This window comes from Dysidea avara, chromosome 6 (assembly GCF_963678975.1).
Source record: "Dysidea avara chromosome 6, odDysAvar1.4, whole genome shotgun sequence".
In the NCBI taxonomy this organism is placed as follows: domain Eukaryota; kingdom Metazoa; phylum Porifera; class Demospongiae; order Dictyoceratida; family Dysideidae; genus Dysidea; species Dysidea avara.
The window spans coordinates 27,134,676-27,151,734 of NC_089277.1; the positions used below are offsets into that span (position 1 = coordinate 27,134,676).

A 17,059-nucleotide genomic window follows, 5' to 3' on the forward strand; every position below is an offset into this window, starting at 1 on the left:
AATAGAACTATATATACTAGAAAATTTTTAGTCTTGAAATCGTGATTCAATGTGATAAAGTGGACCACTGCAAGCATATAGTGTTACTATTCCAATCATAGATGTGGGACCATAGAGGTTCTTTACTTCTTTCTATTTTGATCATGAGTGGTTTTTGTTATTTTATATAAAGCCATACTTTATGTGATCAGTTACAGCGTAAACCATTATGCAGTATATTATAACAATGTGACTGCTCTATTAGAGTATTTCATATAGCTGAAGTCTAAATAAAATAAATTATACAATTATGTTTTTGCTATATAAAAGATTTACACTGTTAATTTTACTGAATCAGTAGTCAGTAGATGTCTAGTTACCCTGACATCATTAAATTATCTACTTACATACATGCCAGAGTCTTTGATTCCAGCCTTCCAATTGACCTTTACAGAGGAGAAAATTAAACAATGTGTGTGTGTTTGTGTGCGTGCGTGCATGCATGTGGGTGTGTGTGTGTGAAGAGGGTCAATGGTCTTAATGCATTCGTATTCTGAACAATGGCTATTAGCCAGCTAACAGGTCCAAATGATCTGGTACTGCAGGTCTGTAGCTATTAGGCCTATGCCAGCATAATAGGATGGAATGCTATGCCAGCACAATGCTAGCATATTTAATAGATGGATGTTTCAAACTATGGAGCTTAATTCCATGAATATAGATCAATATTCCCAATAGAGCACTGTGGTGGATCTAGAAATTTTCAGAGGGGGTTTCAGGTTGAGTAAGTTTTCAATAACTGTCAGGGCGAATCCAGACTTTTTGAAATTCGACTCTGGAATTGCAATTTCAGCCTAGCTTTAAGTCGAAGACCAAAAAAAAAAAAGGGTCAAGGCTTCCTGTTGAACGACGTAACGCTGATTCAAAGGCAAAAGTACGAAGTTTGACCAATAGAAAAAGTCCTAATATAATACATTATGTATAACTCTTGGCGACGTTATCACCCACGTAATTGAAAATAGGATTGTAAATAATTTTGGGGTGTGCGCTGTTTTTAGAGGGGGTTTCAGCTGAAACCATTGCAACCCCCCTGTATCTGCCACTGGAGCAGTCAGTGGAAACTGCAAACTGCAATAGAGCGCTGTACATAGCTCCTTAGATCAATATTCTAATATAGATCAGTCACTTTGCAGTGAAATACTCTATTCACTGATTAAAATGTTATTTGTTCAAAGATTATTATAAGAAACGTTGCTAACCTAGGAGCATAATGAGAACACTGAAGAGCATAATAAGTGAACATTTTGTGTAATTTCTGAAAGCACATGCATTTTGAGCATATTTGACTCAGGCCTAGTAGCTGTGTTGTTTAACCCAGTCACCTTTTCTGCCTTAGATTCATCTGAATGGACAAATTTCATAATAAGGTTTTATAGCATATAATAATAACTGTTGCCCGTAGCAACCTGAATTTCCCATTATTTTTAGGCGATAATGTCTAAAGTAACTTCTCCAAATTTTGAAAGATAGCATATATATGTCATAAGATATGACATTTTGAAATTTGTGATTTTCCCATACATTATCTATGTGTGAGGGCTACATTGCCCCTTCTGGGCAATCACAAAAATGAGGTATTTCAACATATGCAAAACCAAAAATTCAAAAGTACATATATCTCAATTTTACATAATTTGTAGGTGTGAATGTCAACAATAATCTCTCCAAGTTTTAAGTGGATAGCGTGTATAGGTCATAAGATATGACATTATTTGAATCCCATGATTTGTGTGATTACTGAGAAGGGGCAACTGTTGCCCCTCTCATTGACAATGTATGGGAAAATTGTAACTTCAAAATGTCATATCTCATGACTTATATATGCTATCCTTTCAAAACTTGGAGAGGTGACTTAAAACATTGACACCTACAAACAATGTAAAATTTAGGTTGCTAGGGGCAACAGTTGATTTTTTCGTTATTATGAAATTTGTCTATTATTGCTAACTCTGGGGGGAAAATTTGTACTATAAATTCAGTACATTTACCAAAACAAATAATGCCACATTTCACATCTGATACTGATCACGATAATATTTTGTCTTATGCCTATACAGGATTTGTTTATGAACAGACAAACAAAAATACTGGAACTGTAGCTAACCGATACCACACTTGCTTTGTTTTAACAATAAAAAAGTGCTACTAAGAAAGGTGTTCTTCATGTAATACAAGATGTAGAGCCCAAATTAAACCTCTGGATTCCAATCATCTTCTTGCTCCTTTTATTACTCTTATATTAAGCCCCTATTGCTACCAGCTGTGATTACCTGCACAAGAAAACCTGCACAAAAAAGGGCATATTTTGGGTATCAGAAACAATAAATAGATGAATAATTGGTGCAAATTTTGTTTACACAGCTTAGGCACTGTAAAGTTACTACACAATGGCTTGACATAGATTTGCTGGGTTTAACAAATTCAGTTGCATATATTAAATTGTACTGAATTGTAGTACAGGCAATGGTAATATAAAAATACTTGTGTGAATCCTGTATCTTGAATAGTTGGATATTGTGCGCCGGGGTGATCAGATGTGAGATGAATGGTGCATCGCATATAAACAGTGAACAAAAGTAAACCACAAGCTTACTTAAAACAACTTTTCTCGGCCTGTTTGGAGACTGTTCTTTAAATCATCATTTCAGACAGCATTTTAGCTATGTCGTATATAGGCGTGGTACCATAACAATAAAGCAGGGAATAGCCTCGAGCTCTTTTGAATGTAATTTAAGCACCTGCTGCCTGCACGAGCACCTGTGATGGATGGGAAACTAGCGGGTACATGGGCGCTTTTATTGATACTAGGCTTGAGTCTAATATGCTCCAAAATTTGCCTATTATGCTTTTTGGCATTTCCCCAATTTTCTACCTATTATGCTTGTTTTTATGCTTTTCAGAAATGCATTATGCTTTTATTTTCTAAGTTCTTCATACGATAGAACGTGAATGAAAAGTGTCACTTCAACTTCAACATACAAAAATTAGCAATAGTTTGTGCTCCAGAGTTTGTAGAGCAAGGGATCTGGGGCAAATCTATAGTCCCTTAGAAGCTATGGACATTTTATTGTCTAATATCTCTTTAGTTTTGTATGCAAATAATTATTGATAAAAATAATAATTATGATAGATCTTCTGAGTTTTAGCAATTGGTATTCAAAGGACAGCAACTGCTCAGTATAATATTATGCAACTTGCATTTGCACCATCATGCTAAGAACATATTAGCCTCCCGGGGTAAACACTTAATGGTTCTTATTCTTTCTGTTGCATGCAATGACTGTTCTATTAGAGTGCTTGACTGTTCTATTTTAGAGAATCTCAATCTTATTGAAATATTTTCCTGGTTTGATATTAACCTCAGCCTCACTGCAGACCTGAATGCAGATACTTCACTATTTTCAATGTCCAGACATTTACTAGCTACACTGACTCAGTGACTCATCACTAACCTTATTATCATCAGAGCTTCTATATGTAGCTATTGTCTTCCAATCGAGCTTCCAATAATCATAATCATCATATCACATGTTATTCAAAATCATATGATGAGACACGTTAGATGTAGGTATGCATATAAACTGCTTTTCCATGCCTTGGTACTAGTTGGCACATGGCTGCACGTGTGCTATAAAACTCAAGCACACAATGAAGAGCACTGAGTCGTTCCGTCGAGAGTAAGAAGACTGTAGTGCATTTTAGTACTCGTTGTCAGGAATTGTTTCAACATTCAAAACGGTTGACTTTGTGACTGTTATAGCAGAAGTTATACTTATGGTGGCAGAAATTTGCTCATTATGCTCCTGATTATGCTTCATTATTCCAGCATTTTGCTTTACCTATGCTTTTCATCCCCTATTATGCCAAAAATTATGCCGGCATAATCGACGCAAGCCCAGCCTAAACAATTATGTCAAGGGAGAAAAATTGACAGTGAAAATTTTATCCTTAGACCACTAGATATGTGGTGTAATACAGTTGAGTTTGTATGCAAATCTGCGAAATTTTAAATTAGGTAACATTGCTCAACTCCAATGCCCCACAAAATATTTAGGCTATAGCTACGGTATTATGGAAATTGTTTGCAAATCCGTTAATTTTATATTGCTCAAAGTCGAAAATATTGCCTCAGGAAATAATTTGGCCACAGCACAATTGAATAAGTGGAGAAAGAATTAAATTTTGTTAAAGAGCATTCTCTGGTTTGGCATCCTGGAACTTTGTGTGAAATCGTGGCCTTGAGTATGCGACTGGCATACCACACTCGGCATGGTGTGATGTGTCAGCTGTACGATACACTACTAATGTGTCTTGTTGCTAACAAACATTTGCAATGAACACATCACACAAGTAATACTATTACATGTTTGTGTGTAGAAGTTGTATTAAACAAACAATACCTATACAATTAGGTCATAACTTATAATGTCAAGTGGGAATAACTTGAAGACGGTGATTACCAAACTCTGCAACTAAAATAGTACCAACACTGTTGACTGCTATACCCTTGATGTTGTCGAATTGTCCTCTTTGACTTCCTTGTCGTCCAAACTTAGAAATCACCTGGTGGGTGGGGCTGAACACTGTGAGGCTATCATACTGACTAATTATTATATAATCATCACGAGTAAGACAAATGGCCCATGGATAGTTACAATTTATCTTCTTAACAAAGTGACCGTCTTTACTAAATACACTTATTCCTCCGCTATTACTATAGTCAGTCACATACGCTTGGTCACTGCTGTCCAGGGCAACGTAGCATGGATACTGAAACTGTCCTGGATTAGAACCTTCGGAGCCACATTTAAATAAATATTTGTTATTTTTATCAAATACTTGAACTCTCCTGTTATTATAGTCCACCACGTATAGTAAACCTTTACTATTAAATGCTAGTCCTTGAGGATTTTTGAACCGACCATTTCCACTGCCATAAGAGCCAAACTTTGATAGGTAGTCTCCTTGTGGAGTAAACGTCTTCACCAAATGATTATCATACTCACTGACAGCTATTACAGTGTCACATACAGCTATATCTACAGGATAGCACAGTTTACTATCTCCACTTCCTTGACCAAATGCACTGATCATATTCATATCTTTATCCATTACTACTATATCTTTATTAGTACTGTCTACCACAACAACATCATCATTAACGGTGATGGCAACATCATGAGGCCACTCAAACTTCTTCCTTCCATATTGCATGATCAGTTGACAATTTTCTACATTAACATTAACTGTAGTGTACTCTCTCGATGTTGCTGTCACTCTAAAACAGTACACAATTGTGATAGTCAATTAATGTTACAACTGTATGACCAGACCTACAAGAACCCCACAAATTTTTGAGATTCTATTTTATTACATTTCCTTTATATAGGTAGTTGAGGAATGATCAACTCAAATTTCAGCACTAATAGGTGAAGCTATAGCACTACTTATAGAACTTTGCATGGGCAAGATCAAAGGAAAAAGTGTACTTCAAATTTCATAAAGTACACTTTAGGACAAACTGTTTTATTGCCCACAAAGAGTGCTTTATATATATTGCACTGCAAAGTGTGCTTTATTATATAGTTATACAACGGCCATGAGTGCTCTGCCTGATATAAACGCACGAGCCTGAGGGCCGTTAGGCCCGAAGGCAAGTGCGTTTATACAGGCAGAGCACGAGTGAACGTTGTATAACTGTTATGTACCACTCACCTAATAGGTGGGGAGAGTCTCACAAGACAGCTGTAACACTTATAAAGGCCAGGTTTCTAACATCGATTGTGGGTAACCAAGCCGGACGTTGCGATGACGTTCCCCCTGCAGCCACCTGAGATATTGAAAACTAGTACGCTATGCGTTATATCACTAACCTGCATTCGCTGTTTGACTCTCATCATGTAGTGCTCAGCATGCCAGCGTGATCACTCAATCGCCATATAGACTAAGCGCCAGACTAATCGCCATAGTGATTCTCTCGAGCGAAAAAAAGCAGCTAAATAGACGGTTTAAGTAAACAAAACCTAACTACTAAACGATACTAGTCTAATTCTTACTATTCACACTGGCTAAACTCGAATCTGGTGGCATGACAAAACTGGTTACCACAATCGAACGTAAAGGTTAGTATTATTTAGAATATATTTGTTTTATTGAGTCATTGTCGAAGTGGACTACAGTTTAATCTGGGCTAAGATGGCACCAGACTAGTAAGGTGTATAAGTACGTTTATATATATGTAGACTAGAGTTGTGGCCACCCGTGTTGGCTTTTTCGATCGCCATTGGCTGCTTGTAAACATTATACGTATTGGTGACGTTATGGCCCACAATCGACCTTTACATGTCAGGCTATAAAAGAATTCCAGTGATCTGTGAAGTGTCTTTCCACCTATTAGGTGAGGTGTCGTAGTGGTCATCGCCACCGGCACTTGTGCTATGCTGCACAAAACCACAGCCAGTGCAATATCTGTATATTGCACTGCGGTCGGTGCATTATAACTTATAATGCACTCGTTGTGGTCTACAAAACCGCAACCAGTGTGTTATAAGTTATAATGCACTCGCTGCGGTCTGCAGCAGTGCAATATACAAATTATGGCACTGGCGGTGCCTTTGAACTGCCCACGCAGAGTGGTACATTACAATAATAAAGCACTTTTTGTGGGCAATAAGGCACAGTTTCCCACGTGCTTTAGTGCAGGTTAATAGCCTGCGGCACTCACGCCAGTACGACTAATCACCCAAACCGGTGAAGGCTGATAGCCCTCGCCACGCTGAGTGGTCAATCACCCAGCCAATACAAGCTCAACCACTGGATTGTTTTTATAGACATACCTAAATCCTTCGATGATGGGTGGGAGAAGGTAACATTGCTGATACGTTTGTTCATGTAAACAGACAAGTCCTGGAGATATCATGGAAATACTTCACCATGTGTCACATAGAATCAATTGTGAGTTGTTACCAAAATCTGCCAAAATACGCGATAAATGTCTACTATGCCAAACTATGGTGAACTACACGTGAGTTACTTTGTTACACTACATTTAGGCCGCTAATAATTCGTGCAATGCATGCTAATTACCAGTCCTAGTGTACGGTGAAGCTACACGACTAGAAAGGTCCATATATCATTTAAAGCATTGCCTTGCTCGTGCTATAAGAAAAACAAAGCGCTCAGTGCTTGGCCTCAATGCTAATAAAACACTTGGCTTCACCTCATGCTTTATTAGCATCTTGGCCACGCGCCTCGTGCTTTATTTTTCATATAGTACTTGCGGCAATGCTTTAACATAAACAAAGTGGTAACAGCAGAAAGATTCATTTGTATAGTGATAATAAAACTAAAGGCACTTCATTAATGTGTGTTAATCTTATACAGAGATATAATGCGCACAACCACATTCTCCATGAACAGACAATCCATTGCTTTGCAAGTTATGTCTAACAAGCCCTTTCTATGACCAGAAACTGTGAGAAATGATAAGAGTTAACTGCACTTTCAATAGGAGTTAAACAAACACTCATATCTTGGGAGCGCTAACATGAAAAAAAAATTTTCGATCTCTAGTTTTAGGAAATATGATGATACCTGCTGTTATCACCTTTCTTTATTGTAAAACAAGTTTTCAAAACTTTTATAGTTTGGAAATATTTCACCCCATTGTGTTTAATGCATTCTACTGTAAATCAGGCTTGTGTGAACTAGTTGTTGTTCCAGTATCAGCTAGTTATTACAGTTCTAGTTCCAGTTTTGGAACCATAATCTTTAAAATTACAGTTATAGTTCTGGAACCATAACCTTTAGAATTACAGTTCTAGTTCCAGTTCTGGAACCATAATCTTTAGAATCACGGTTCTAGTTCCAGTTCTGGAACCATAATTTTTAGAATTACAGTTCTAGTTCCAGTTCAGGAACCATGACATTTACTTGATATTCTAGAACAACACTTATTTTAACTTAAGTATTACCAAAAGCCCATAATGAAATATGGAGACTCACTATTAAGTTATATAAGCTAATATGCTACAGGTTTACTTGTTTCATATATGTAGCTAATACTGTATAGTATGTAGCCAATACTGTATAGTAGTTATCAGCATTATTACACTAACAACTATAACCCTAACACTCTATAGGGTGGAACTAAAAGACTTGTAGCTACATGTAATTATCAAACACTGAACCAGACATAGCATGTGACTGAGCCAGCATTTTTCATTCTGTTCTAATATTATAGCTAATCAGTTGTTTCAAGCACATTGATGTATACATAGTTGTAATACATACATCTTTTATGAAGTTATATACTACATTAAGTGCTTTTGTCTGCAGATAAATTCTGGTCTTATAAGAACATAAAATCTCATTGGCAAAAGCTGTATGGTTATGACCAATTCCAGTTCCAGTATTAGTTCCAGTACTTGATAAAATTTCTTTATAGTTCTAGTTCTAGTTCCAGCCTTGAAGAAAGTAAAATTATAGTTCTAGTTCCAGTTCCAGTCTTAAGAAAAGCAAACTTATTGTTCCAGTTCCAGTTCTAGTTCTAGAACTGGAACTGGAATAAAAAGGGCAGAAACTGGAATTATTTTAGTTCCAGTACTGAGAACTGGAACAACACTAGTGTGAACATGTGGGATTCTTGCTGATCTAGCCACATATGTGACCAGATTTGTGAATAGGGGTCTTTCACATACATTTACCAACTTTTGACGATTCATAACTTCAGATTGAAAAAGGGTATTGGCTTGAAATTTGACATAGTGTAATAGATGGAGAAAATTTCAGGAATTTCATGTTACTTGAACACTAAATTATGGCCACCCAAGTTCATAGAATAGGATGTCTGTGGAAGACCCTTTTTTGTAAATACGGTCACATACTACATTTCCACTAGTATATCTGCAGGTGTATAGGCAATCACCCTTATTTCACTTTAAATTCCTTGCACTTGAATCTTTTTCTGTAAAATAATTATAACTGGTGAACCCATGCATACCCCGCATCAAAAGAATTGTAATTATAATTAGTTTTGTGTCTGAATGTGTGCCCCAACCATCAATTAAAGAAAAGTGAGTGTTCATGATGCTTTTTAAGGTATGTTAATTCAGTGCATTACACAGCACTAAAGAAACACAGACTACAAGCAATCCAGTTACTATGAAATATAGTATAGTCAGCCACAGAGAAGCCATTTTGTGCTACCGCAAATTGATGATACCTTGGCCTTCCAATGGAATACAAAGGAGGACAAAGGTAAGTCTATGATGTGTGAATCATAGATTTGCAATGATACAGTATTTGGGCATATTGCTACGTATATTGTCTCCATGCATTACATTACAATACAGTGATATATCACACGATACAAAGTGGTGTTAACATAGGTGTTAGTTACTTTTTGGAAATGGAGGAATCCTTCAGAACACTAAAATTAATAATCATTTAGACGTGCAGTATTAACCTGGCAGTAAAAAATACAATAATTTGATTCATGAGAATGTATGGGCATTAGAAACGTACCACATTTTACATTTCTAATGTCCTTATACCTTGATACATCAACCAAATCACAATACATGATATATTAACTACATATTAACTTCGTATCAATATGTATCATGGCTTCAACGTATCACCGATTACTTCACTCTTCACATCTAGTTTAAACACAGTTCACGTCTGGCTCATCCACACTTTAAGCAAACTTCAAGCATAGCTTACTCAGCTCTCAAACAGTTAACCTACAGAGTTCACCCGTTTACAGGGCTGGAGGAGGGAAAATTGAGTTGATCAGGCCATTGTAAATGTTGAAATTGCTATTATATACATGGTGCTGCCAATGAAAGGAGTTGTTGCACAGTGTGTGAAACACACTTGCAAAGTGCGAAGCACACTCTGCGAAGTGCGAAGCACAAGCATTCTAGGGGAGTCTGGGGGCATGCCCCCACAGGAAACTTTTGAAAATTAGACACTCAGATATGCAATTTGATATTTTAATGCTAGCTAATTATATAAATATGCTCTAACCTATACCTTGTTGTTCTTTAGACTTTCTATACTACGTATAATAGGTAAGTAATTGTAGACTTGACATACAGGGGACACAGCATGAAACTTGCTATATGGCTGTACACTTAGTTATAGCAATTAGAAGTTCAAGGGGGTCTGGGGTGCAATTCCCAGGAACTGCTGAATTTTGTAATTCAAAGACTTGAAAATGCCTTAAAATTGATGCTAAATGACCAAGTAAAACTAGCAATGACTTACAACCTTTCCCCCAAATTTCACAGGGAGCTCGGAACCCATGCAGCATGGCCCCTTTATAGAATAGTCTATAATTAATGTATTATTTACGATTAGGCAGCTAGCTGTATACAGTGAATTCACACAGCTACAATAAAATGGCTGCACAGCTACAATGCTATACTGGTTTGTCTGCAAGAGTGTGAACGGATCATCATGTAAATATACGAGACCAATCACTATTCGAAAATGGCATGATGTGGGGTCAGACTGAGAGTTTGCTCAGTATCTCGACCGGACAAGTGGGTAGTTGAAGAGGACTGATTTCTACTCAAAATCTCACCCAGATGGCCGCCATGTAATGTATGGGTGTACAGCTTCCTGCCGTGGAATGAGGCATGCACCTAGCTTGTCACTGCCAGTAAAAGAAGCCAAGAGTGACAAGCCAATTAGTTGTGCCATGTATTTCCAACAACATCTGTAAAATGTACATGTAGATATGATCGTCCATACATTGCGTGCATAGTGCTGTGCATGAATTTCATAGATTGTGTTCAAGTTGGTCCAGCTCCATGCAGATTATTGGTTCGGCTCAGGCCGGACCAACCGGACTGTCTCCTCTGGCCTTGGTTCACCCGAAATTCATGCACAGCACAATACACACATTGTTGGCTTGCAGAACACCTAATAATTATATCAATATGTGACCCGATTTTGGAAATCAGTCTAAATGTCACATTTGACACCTCAAATGTTTCTGACCATTTCAAGATCCATTAGCTTTACAGTGATTACAATAATTAGTTAATAACCTTAATTACAACAAATTCTGTGAAATATTCCAGCAGGTGCATAACTGTTGTAATGGTGACGCAAGGTTCTACTTGTTTCTTGAGTGACATTAAGATCAGAATTTTCCTAAATCCATCTACTTTTTCCTACCCACACATACAAAAAGTAGTAGTCTGGCCGAGGGATGCAACACCTTCACAAATCTGTATGTGATTTGAAACTAACTGATTTGTGATTTGAAATTGGTTGAAACTTGATTTTGAAAAGTCACGCATGATTGCCATAGTGTGATTTGAATTGTTACTGGGTTCTGAAAGACATTAGTTCATGATTAAGAACTAGTATTGTATAACTGTGAGCTTGTATTGCTTATAAATAGGTATTCGAGACTTGTTTTCATGCAGTATTAATTACTTGCATAGGCGAATCGCTCGAGATTTGTTGATTTGTGGTTTTTATTTATTTATTTATTTTAGGCTTTATGGTGTAAAAAAAAAACCACCAAAAGTCTGTTGGTAGTGACCAACAGCCACAAAATACGTACAATTAAATACTAACTACTTAAGTAATTACATAGTTACATAATTAAGATTATAAGTGATTAAAATTGGTAGTTGGAGGTTTAGTTTGGTGACTTCTGAAGCATGGACACAAGTAATGTAGAGTGCAGTTGTTGTTCTCATCAAAGTTAGTCAGGAAATGGTCCCACAGATATGATTTCAGCAAACAAACTGACATGTTTAGGTCTAGAATTGGTATGGCATTCCACAAGGATGGTAAACGAAGAAAATATGAATGTCGCGATATGTTGTTAAGATGTTGAGGTAACAAGAGTTTGTTGCTGGAGCCTGATCTAGTATTGGTAGAGTTGCAAGTGATGTAATTATTGATGTTGAACTGATTAGTTGGTGATTTGATAGATTTATTAGCAAACAGTATGTCTTGAAGTTTAAATACATACATTAAAGGAAGGGGCCTCAGATTTATCAAACGGTCTTTGTAACAACTAGTGTAATCATTCAAGATGTATTTAGTGGCACGGCGTTGAATTCTTTCAAGGTTTAAAATGTCTTTCATTAAGTGAGGACGCTAAACTTGAGTACAGTAGAGTAACTGTGATCTTACCAATGCCGGATACATACAGTCCAACCAATGTAGAAGGTGAATGGGTGGGGGCAAAAGTACGGCGAATTAGTCCAACCATTTGTATGCACGAGCAGTGATGTTTTTGTAATGTTTAACTTAGGTCTTCAGACAATATTAATCCGAGATTTGGCAGCTGAAGGGCGTACGTGATTTGTAGGTGTTAGTCCGTGTTACTACTCCCCCCGGGTCTGTAAATTATGTTGTTGTATCTGGCACTAGTCAGGCTGAAGCAAGTACACTTCACGAATCCTATTGAGTTTAGTGCATCAGTGGGACACACGACTAAACTAGTATATAGTATCACATCAGTGGGACATCACATAGAGTAAGCGATCTATTGTCGGACACCTTTTCTCAGAAACTACCAGGCCGAATCTTCTGAATTTTGCCACGAATAAACTTCACACTTAGCCTAGCAATGTACCAAAATTTGGGCTGGAAAGCTTTTGTGGTTGCTTTGCTGCAGCCGATTAAAGTGACTGTCCGAAAACCTCTAATATCGGAAGTTTACCTCTTTTATCGGACACCGCCCAGCAATCCTCTACTAAAAGATGAAATTCCTCACAACCACCACTGACTGTTAGGGGAATACATGTACTTTCTAAGCAGCCATAGTTTGTTTCATTCCTCCACTCGTAAGCGGAGCTACAACCATTAATATTCGGGTGTGTCACGACCTCTATAATCGGACAGAGCAGAATTTCATTTCACGTGGTTTTATCAGTTCAGAGCTACCTTTTAGGTATAATTAGCCATGAAAATGAAAGGTGTGGTACAAAGTCTAATTGGATTTCCAAGGAGTCGTAAAATGTTACCATTTTAGCGATCAGTATGCTACTGTGGGACTCTACAAAATGACTTATGGACTGTTCCAAAGACCTTTTAGCACTGAAACGCATGGGTGTAGCACAAAGGGGAGGGGCTAAAGTCCTTCCACCCCTCCACTTCCAATTATCAAGATATACTCTAATAGAACAGTAAGCTACTCTAATAGAGCAGTCATGTGTCCAAACAAACATTTAGATTCAGGCATTAGTAAAATTCAGTCACCTTTGTTACCAAAATCAATTTTAGAAGACTAAACTCTTCAACTTTCCTGTTGGAGGTATTCCCCCAGACTCCCTTGATAGAGCATGCTTTGCATGGTAAGAATGCTTCTCACTCTCAACCAGCCATGCTACTTAAGCCCTTCATGCACCTAATTAACTTTTGCTATCTGCTCTTAAGGCCATGTATGTCACACATGCTTTGCAGCACGCTAAACAAAAGGTAGTTTGTATGAAATAAACAACTCACCCACTGTGATATAGCTATACAACTAGTAATTAGCTAGAAGATATTAGCTACAGATTTTTAAAATGAACCAAAGAAAGGTATGACATGTACACATATAGATATAGCTGTGACAAGTGTATAATGTAGGTTAAAAGCACACAATTAGCTCCAATCTGGATCATAATTAATTTAACTGCTGGAATGGTTGTTTGCAGAAATGGCAAATATAATTATAGTGATAATCATCCTTGCTGGTTGTTACTCCAGGACATGAACATGTGATGTCATTCTTTGCATCTCTTATATGTGACCCAATTTCTTGACTGGATGATAGGAGTTCTTAGCAATGTACAAGTTTTGTTTTCCACCTGCAAATTAGCTATATACACATGCATGCATGTCTTATTTTTAATTAAGTGAAATCATACCTTTCATTGAGCACATTGTATAGTATGTGTGACATGCATGGCTTAAGGGATATAGCAGAACATAAGGTGCATAAGGGATTTACAAGCTAGAATGGTAGCTGGTTCATACAGTTCGCAGTGTGATAAGTATACACTTATCATCATCTAAAGCATGCACTATCAAGAGGGTCTGGGAGCATGACTCCCCAAGAAAGCTTTGAAAATTAGCCTTCTGAATTCATTTTGATGTACCAAGGTTGAAATTTTATTCAAAAAATGCATCTAAATACTTATTTGAATACATGACTGTTTCTATTAGAGTAGCTGACTGCTCTATTAGAGTATATCTTGATAATTGGAAGTGAGGGTAGAAGGACTTTAGCCCTCCCCTTTGTGCTACACCCATGCATTTCAGTGCTAAAAGTTCTTCGGAACAGTCCATAAGTCATTTTGTGGAGTCCCACAGTAGCATACTAATCGCTAAATGGTGAAAATTTACGACTCCTTGGAAATCCAATTAGAATTTGTACCACACTTTTTATTTTCATGGCTAATTATACCTAAAAGGTAGCTTTGAACTGATAAAACCACGTGAAATGAAATTCTGCTCTGTCCGATTATAGAGGTCGCAAACACATCCGAATATTAATGGTTGTAGCTCCGCTTACGAGTGGAGGAATGAAACAAACTATGGCTGTTTAGAAGTACATGTATTCCCCTAACGGTCAGTGGTGGTTGTGAGGAATTTCATCTCTTAGTGGAGGATTGCTGGGGCGGTGTCCGATAAAAGAGGTAAACTTCCGATATTAGAGGTCTTCGGACAGTCACATTAATCGGCTGCAGCAAAGCAACCACAAAAGCTTTCCAGCCCAAATTTTGGTACATTGCTAGGCTAAGTGTGAAGTTTATTCGTGCAAACTTCAGAAGATTCGGCCTGGTAGTTTCTGAGAAAAAGTGTCCGATTATAGATGGTGTCCGATAATAGATCGCTTACTCTATGTACGCGCGCACTCACAGTATAGTCTCGCGTATTATAACACACACGACCGACTAAACTAGTACACTACTAAGTTAAACTTACGCTGCCATGGGTAGTCGATGAGTATATATCTTAGTACGCCCTGTTTTAAAATTTGCTCCGCCTCACCCTTTGTCCTTAAGCGCGTAATTAACCTAAAGATCGCGCATCTTCTTTGCAGGCGCTTACCAGAGGAGCTCGCAGAGAAGTATGGCGAGGACTTTTTTATTTATTTATTTATTTATTTTTTATTTATTTATTTTCCAAAAATGTGCAGCCTCAGTTTGAGGATTAACGCACATATGAAACATGCATACAAAATGTTTTACAATATGATTGATTATGGGATTACTGATTGGTAGGGGAAAGTAATAATAATTTCAGTTGGTACTTAAAAAATTGTAATGATTGTTGTTGGATTAGGTCAGGTGGGAGTGAATTCCACAGTCTAATTGATCTAGGGAAGAATGAATTACTGTACTGATTGGTCCTTGCATAGATATGATGAAATCTTTGGACTTGTAGCTTGTTTTCCGGGAAGAGGAGCGACAGCCGAATCCTGATGAGGAGCTACGTGCAGTTCAGTATTGATTGCAAGCGTGTGTGTGTGTGTGTGTGTGTGTGTGTGTGTGTGTGTGTGTGTGTTTCAAAGTAATTTTTTATGTAGCTATCTAGCCGGATATAAAAAGTAATCGTGTTGTGTCTGCTCATAGGGTCTATGATCAGCTAGATAGCTGCTAACTAGATAGCTAGCTAGTTTCGGTTGTTTTTACGTTGATTTGTCTATACTTATATGCATATGTATTGCTGATATGTTCCTCTGGGCAAGGAAGAATGGCTGTAGCGAATGTAACTGATTGCCTCAGTGGAGCTAGATCATATAAGTTAGCTAGCTATTATATGAAGAGATGCTTGGAGATAAGCATACAGTAGACAATTTTAATGGAACACACTTGACAAGTACAGAAATCTCAGCTTTTATTATAGCACATGTACAAAGGTGATTTTGATGCACTATACTACAATAAAATTACTTATTGTTCAAGCACTTCTTCTCAATTTGTGACTGAAATTAACAAAATAAGGCAAAATAAGGATTCCACATACATCCACTTTTATGACTTTGACTCACCATAAGTCAACGTAAGAATATGCCATTAGTTTCAAATTTTGATCTGGTATTTTACAATGCTATTTTGAATTGTTTAGGTTACTGAATAGCCAAGTTACAGTCAGAAAATTGGATGTGTGTGGAAGCCATCAAATTTTGTCACATTTAATGTGCATTGGTTTTTCTATGTACAGTATTTCTATACACATTGGCCTGATTTCAGGATAGTACCATAGACTGGCACAAGGTTATACTATACACAATGGTGGATCCAGGATGGGGCATTTAGGGCAAATGCCCCCCCCCCCCCTCAAGAAATTGCATACAAGATCGAGATACTCTAATAGAGCAGTCAATTACTCTAATAAAGCAGTCACAATGTTCATGAGCTTACCTATGAAGCTATAAATAAGGATTTTATTTCTCTTTCCAAACTCTGGATCCGCCCCTGATACATATTAAGTAAATTGGAGCCATTGCAGTTGTTCATAACAGTTAATTTGTTTATGTATTAGAGGTTTTAGATTAATGTATTAAAATTTTTAACAGTGCTGTTACAGTATTAAAATTAATTCAAGGCCAGTCAATGGAATACCCGGATACTAGTCATTCCAATTGATAGATTATCATGAAACGAAACAGTTGACGTAGGGCATTGTTTGTGTTAATTAAGTCTCTCCACATACAAGTGGTAAAAACAGGGCTGGCCTTAAGGTTACGGAATAGTTTTAAAATGCGTGGGCGGAACAAATTACAAAACCTGCTTTAACCCAAGCAGGGATAAATAATTTCAACAACTGTGTTGTGTTAGCAATACAACTAATTGTGCTTGTTTGTTTTTACTACAGAACAACGACTGTTCTTGGGTGTGTGGTCCACAGCAGAGCGATGTTTTATAAAAATGCGCCGCCAAAAACCAGACTAACAGATTACCGAATCCTTATAATTTCACCACAAGTGATTAAACAACTAAAATATCTAGGTCCTGTGGAAGCGATTTTTTAAGTTACTGGTTGTATAGAC

General features: G+C 37.3%; 1 protein-coding gene across 1 annotated transcript; it reads right to left on the bottom strand.

The window, feature by feature from the left end:
• Window positions 1-4,348: 4,348 nt before the first annotated feature.
• On the bottom strand, window positions 4,349-15,093 carry LOC136257773 (RING finger protein nhl-1-like). The gene is made up of 2 exons (XM_066051082.1): window positions 14,989-15,093; window positions 4,349-5,317 (listed from the first exon to the last, which is right to left on the bottom strand). Exons 1-2 carry the CDS (start codon window positions 14,994-14,996, stop codon window positions 4,468-4,470), a joined length of 858 nt encoding a protein of 285 aa, XP_065907154.1. The 5' UTR covers window positions 14,997-15,093; the 3' UTR covers window positions 4,349-4,467.
• Window positions 15,094-17,059: the final 1,966 nt, after the last annotated feature.